Source organism: Dryas octopetala, chromosome 9 (genome assembly GCF_963921425.1).
Source record: "Dryas octopetala chromosome 9, drDryOcto1.1, whole genome shotgun sequence".
NCBI lineage: Eukaryota > Viridiplantae > Streptophyta > Magnoliopsida > Rosales > Rosaceae > Dryas > Dryas octopetala.
Genome location: NC_141374.1, coordinates 21,819 through 28,154, shown reverse-complemented (window position 1 = coordinate 28,154; position 6,336 = coordinate 21,819). Strand labels below are relative to the sequence as shown.

The window sequence follows — 6,336 nt, the reverse complement described above, 5'->3', positions numbered from 1 at the left end:
CGGTTAGTTTAATTTGAGCTGTATTATTCACATGCCAATATTTTGCTTCCTCATGTTTGACCTTAATTTCATATTTTTAGTTTATTTTAATCAAGGCTGTTGAGTTCTTTAAACAGAGCAATTTTGTCTGTCTCATCCACTGCAAACATAACTTTATTGCAGAATTTGTTGATTTGGCACATAATCTAAGTTAAGATTGCAAGTAATTCTGATTACAATTGGATTCATTTGGGAGCATATTGAAGCTCTAATCCCTTATATTAAGGTAAACAGACTGCATTGCTGTCCGTACAATAGTCGTGTGGCATGAAAGTCACATGGCATGTGTTCTGTGACTGACCTTTGATAACCCTGTAAGCCGTTAGTGTTTGCCATATCAGCCAAACAACATTTTCGCACAAAAAGATATTTACTTTAGTAAATGGAAGAACCACATTACTTCAATTGAAAGATAGAGGAATTTAATTGAAAAACATAGGAAAAGTAAAGAAAAAATAAAGACCAGATTTAGATTTTAGTCCAACGTGAGCCTTTTAATATCGTACTATTAATTTGTTATATAATTTTTCCGTGTTTAGTCCTTAGAAATCAACGTTAACTTTGGCATTTCAAGGGATGAAAGAGTATGTTGAGAGTAATGTGGAGCAATGTCCCACATCGGAAAACTAAGGTTTAGCATATGTGCTTATAAGTCTTGGGTTTCTCCATCCATTGCCAATTGGTTTTGGGTTGGATGCTCTAATTCTATCATGGTATCAGAGCTTGATTATTCGCGTGTAAAGCCCAACGGCCACATGTGCTCCCCCGTCATCCAATACAATTTGTTCACGTGTAAGGCTCAAAAATCTTGCCACACGTGCAGGGGCGTGTTGAGAGTAATGTGGACCAATGTCCCACCCATTGCCAATTGATTTTGGGTTTGATGCTCTAATTCTATCAGAGTAAAGATGCCTCTAAGTCCAATTATTGCAGGTGGTGCCCAACAGAGACCATTTGGCTTGGGACATGGTCTCAACAGCGGCAGTGGCATCCAGCTAATGGAGTCTTCCTTATACCCATCAACGAGCAGTATGGCCCGTAGTTATTCCTCAAATAATCTGGGACAGATGCAATTTGACAGATGTGGCATGGGTTCCTTCTGGTCTCCTCACAGATCTCAGATGCGTCTTCAAAGCAGACGATCACAATCTCGAGAAGACCTCAATTCTTCACTGGCTGAGGCACACATGGTGAAAGCTTAAGGCATGTTCATCTACAAAATTTTGGTATGCTCATTCCTTTCTTGTTCAAGTTACATTTTCTTTTAATAGAGAAGGAAGAAATGAAAATCACCATTAAAATTTAGGGTATTCTTTTTGTAACATGTATCCTAGTTCAACTAAGAATTAGATTGATGCATACCCCAAAAAAAAAAAATCCAAATATGGTATAGCTGCAACACGAATGAACAAAATGATGATTTTGCATATATTTCTTTTTTTTTTTTTGCCACATTTTGCATGTATTTCTTAAATGATTGTAAAACCTAAGTGCTCTTACTTGCATTAAGTGCTCTTACTTGCAAAATAAGAAACGCATCTCTTTGCTTGGGTATTGCCAATAAAAGGGATCTACCACATGAAATAGCACTTTCCAGTGAGGCCAAGAATTCTATTTCAACTCTCATCAGCCGATCAGCGTTTGTGCCTTATGGTGCATCCAGTTTTTTGTTTGAATTTTACGCCTATTGTTAACAGTGTATATTTATTAATTATGCCAGGTTACCAGTTTTAGTCAGAAGAAACTTTATTTTCTTTCACGTGTTAATTGATCCTTAAATGTGTTCTCTTGAATTTCAATTTTTTTTTTTTTATTCTTTTGTAAATGTTGAAGTGTTTCAGATATTGTATTTGGGGGTGAGATAATTGTGGTTCGTGGATCTAATGTTGACCTGGCCTGATCATTTCATTTCAACGGATTGTTTTGCAGGGGAATTCACCTGTTAACAAGGCCGTTTCCTTGGGATTTGGGGTCATGGTCACTGCTATCCTCCAGTGATTGTGAAATTACTCCTTGTGCCATTGCTCGTATTTAACAATCTTTTCATACCTCCAATATCTTCAAGCATTACCATTCAATCACGGCAGATCTGCTGAGCATTATTACATGAGGCATCTGCCTGATCTGATCAGGCATCCTACAATCAACAAACATATATAAGTACCGCAGTCTCTCATTGAAATTAGCAGTCAATTAACACAGGATTCAGGATTCCCTTTCCTCCCCCCCCTACTGTTGACATGGAAAAATGATGAAAGATGATTTACAGGCAGCAATTATAGTAAGGTATACAAATCGCCTCTTATACATCCAGTTAGTGTTTATATAGTTTCATGGAGTGCCAAATTGTCAACGTTAATATTTCAGTTTTTACACTTTCATTTCCACATTAAAATGGAAGAGAAATGTCACATGCCAATAAATAGGTAATAAAAGCTAGCATTCCCCTAAAATCTATTTCATGTATCTCGGAATGGTTTTTCAAGAGATGTCATTCCCATGTCCATTCCATAGAAGATGGAAATGAATGATTCTCATTACAATGTTTGGAATGTTTGAAAATGTTGAGAATGGAAATTAGGAAATAATATTTTTTCTCATTCGAATATTTGTTTATGCAATAATACGAATCAAAATCAATTGAACTTTCCCATAATATCCCTATTTATTATGCATAAAGACTAACAAGTATATTCACAAGAGAAGAGAATGGAAAATCCAAAGGAGCCCAAGAGTTGGGGTGTTCTTAATTTGAATTTTAGTGGATTTAAAGGAGTTTGTAGATTTTATATATTTGATATACGGGTTTTTTTTCATATTTAATACCTAAACTTTGATTCTTGTCTTAATGTAGTACCTAAATTTTTATTTGTCCGAATTGAGTACCTAAATTTTTATTTTGTATCTAATAGATACCTATGTGAATTTTTGTTAAAATTGTTAACAGAAGTTAATGACAATATGGTCACTTCAAAAAAATTATATTTTAATTATTTTATTTTATATGTTTAAAAAAATTTTAATAAAAAAAAAAACCACCACATGCAAGCGCACCCGCATACATCCCCACATATATCCCCACGTAGCAAACCAATTCCTCTCTCTCTCTCTCTCTCTCTCTCTCTCTCTCTCTCTCTCTCTCCTTCCTTTGCAGAAGAAAAAGAAAAAGGGCGGGGTCCATGGGGTCAGGGGTGAGTGGGGGAATTGTTGTGTTTTTTATTTTATTTTAAACATATAAAGAAAATAATTAAAATATAATTTTTATTAGTAACTATATTGCCCCTAACTTTTGTTAACTTAACAGAAATTCATTTTGGTATGTATTAAATACAAAATAAAAATTTAGGTACTCAATTGGGACAAATAAAAGTTTAAGTACCACATTAAAATAAGGGTCAAACTTTAGGTACTAAATATGAAAAAAAAAAAAAAAAAAAAAAAACTTTGATATTCTTATTGACTTTCATAAAATTAATCAAAATTCAAGGGGAAAGGGCTTGAGTTGTCATGACCTTTGTTATTTTAACAAAATTCATCCAAATTCACCACTTAATAAAATCTATGAGTTTTTTAGGTCACTTGGATTTTAAAAAAATCTATTAAAATCCGAGTTGGGGATACGTAGATTTCTATGGAATCTATTAAAATTTTAAGGGTAATGCTAGGGGGATCATGTCATTGTACTATATTTGTGGTACCACATGATGTGGCTTCCTATCCATCCTTACTAGAGAGAGAGGAAGAGATGAAGAGTGGCTAAGAAACCACATCATGTGATACCACAAATGTGGTACAATGACATAATCCTCATATCATTACCCAAATTTTAATTGAAAACATCTAAATTTTGTTGGACTTTTACAATTCGAGTTGGGGTTTCATTCAACATTTCATTGATATTCCGTTATCATGTAAAAACTAATGCATTTCTAAAAATGTGCACACAAAATGTGGTATAAAATTTCAAATTCATTCCCAAACTCCCAAACGCTACATAGAATGATAGAAGTCATTGTATTGAACGATAGCCAGTATGGGCAATTGGCGAAAAAATAGCAAGGTTACAATTGAAGAGTTAAAATACAAGTTACAAGTTACAACATAGCTTCATAACAATCAAAAGTATTGTCATGGTTTTGTTCACTATATTTGAGTAATCCTCGTTATATTATATTTTGGTATCACCTCTCTAATCTCTAATAAATGTGAGATTCATTAACACAAATAGATCTCACCTCTATTAGAAATATGTTACAAAAATTATATTAAAATGTAGTGCACCTATTATAATATTTTATTTAAGCATTGCTACATCTACCAAATAACCTGTATAAGTGCAAGCAACACCAATTAAAAGACAGATGGGGAAATGCATGAGTGAGCATCTCCATTCCAAAGGCAGCATTTTGAAGATGATCAGCAAACAACCTCCACCCTTTTGGATTGACATCAAAATGCCTTCCATATTTGGAGAGCATAATTTTGCGGAGGTATCCAATTCCATCCTTAAGACCTAATTGACAGATGCATAGTCATCAATCTTTTCTGGACTCACTATGGCTCATTATTTAATCCTAACATAATATTGACACATCATATTAAATAAATTTGATGAACAAAATTTAGTGTACATGTCATTTTCCATTTTAATTTACAACTTAGGGACCATCTCTTTAAGAGTTTTTTTTTTTTTTTTTTTTAAGAGTTTAATGGTGCCGGCAAACAAAATAAAGTTGGTCCCGACCCGAGACCGAAAAAATAAAACTTAGAAAGGCGGTATCCGTATCCGTGCAAAGACGGCACGATTAGGTTTGTAGAAACGAAAAAAAAAAAAAGGAAAGAAAAAGTTAGAAAAAGAGGGGGAGAGAGGGAAGCGGGTCAGTGGGAAAGGAAGGAGAGATGGGGTGCGCTTGCAAGTCCTTGTGCGTCCAAGGAAGCATTACACCACCTCTACCACCTACTTACGTCCGTGATAGCAGTTCTGGTGCGCCATGGTCATCTGCTCTAAAATCCAGTCCAGTGTTGTTGTCTTCGCTTCTTCTCAAGGCATCACAATCTCACGTTCATGGGCTGCCTTCAAAACGATTTAATGCACCTACTATCCTGCTGGGCAATGGCGGCTGTGACTCTGGCAACAACGGCGGCGGCGGCGGCGGCGGCTGGAGTAACCTATTTGGGTCATCCTCATGGGGGTGGCATGAGGATAGTGGTTCCTCCTCGGGTTCTTCTGGCCAGTCTCATCACCCCTTTTTCTTCTCCCTCGTCTTCTGCTCTGTGGCATGTTGTTTCTGTCACCTCCTATTGGCTTATGCGCTGGCATCAGAGGAGTGTGAGACTGTGTGGGAAGTGAGGGGAGGCAAGTGGACCAAGCTTATTCCTGATTTTGTTAAGGATGCTTTTGTTGTTGCTCACGGTGTTAGTTTTGGTTCAATAAGTGTTGGGAATCTTTGGTTGCAATGCAGACATCTCTTTATGCGATTGATGCTCCCAGAAGGCTTTCCCCACTGCGTTACCAGCGATTACTTGGACTACTCTCTATGGAGACGAGTTCAGGGCGTCGCCAGCCAAATTAGTGGAGTCCTTGCCACTCAGGTACCTCCCTCTCCTAGCATGCCTAACCTAACCATCATCTTTGCTGAATATTATAGTGAGTTTGCATTTCTTTTCTTCTTTTTTTGGTATTTATAGGCCTTGCTTTACGCTGTTGGATTGGGAAAAGGAGCTATTCCAACCGCTGTGTTTGTGGGAAAATCCACATAGATCCGAACAGCCAATCACGGCTCGACACGTGGCTGGTCAACATCCATCTCGGAGTTGACTCTCAGTGGTCAAACTTTGACCTCCACATCATCACTGGTCAGCATTTCCTCTGCCAGCTCAGACCAAGTTTTCACGCCGGGCCCACCATGTTCGGTCCGAGCCGAACCGATGATCTTTCAAGGGATCGAGTGACCATCTTTCCACGGTCATCCCGGTTCGGCTCGGCTCGGCGCAGGGGATGGTCTCTTTTCGAGTTCTGGCGTCGGCCAGTTAGAGCTCGGAAAGACCCCAGTTTACTGGATCAGCTCGGTCTGGAATCCCATGTCCGATCCGACCACACATGGACTTCATGTCAACGCATAAGAGCATGTGCTTGTATCGGCTCGGCTCGGCTCTCCGCCGCCATTCCCGGGTAGATCACGCTGGGACGAACCGCCACACTTAAATGCACCTGACGCCATTCTTCTGACAGATAGAATATCCAGTCTGCATTCATGACTACTGGGGCAGTTTGCCTGAACCTTCCAACCTTGCATT

The 6,336-nt window shown here is 37.9% G+C and overlaps 1 protein-coding gene across 1 annotated transcript; it reads left to right on the top strand.

The window, feature by feature from the left end:
- Positions 1-4,855: 4,855 nt before the first annotated feature.
- Positions 4,856-5,799, top strand: LOC147272985 (uncharacterized). The gene is made up of 2 exons (XM_086256581.1): positions 4,856-5,631; positions 5,728-5,799. Exons 1-2 carry the CDS (start codon positions 4,939-4,941, stop codon positions 5,797-5,799), a joined length of 765 nt encoding a protein of 254 aa, XP_086112707.1. The 5' UTR covers positions 4,856-4,938.
- Positions 5,800-6,336: the final 537 nt, after the last annotated feature.

Bases quoted from the DNA above. Each gene is read 5' to 3' on its own strand.
- LOC147272985 (XM_086256581.1), top strand. From the start codon at position 4,939: ATGGGGTGCGCTTGCAAGTCCTTGTGCGTCCAAGGAAGCATTACACCA. The intron at 5,632-5,727 runs GTACCTCCCTCT...TGGTATTTATAG, and splicing joins GTGGAGTCCTTGCCACTCAG to GCCTTGCTTTACGCTGTTGG.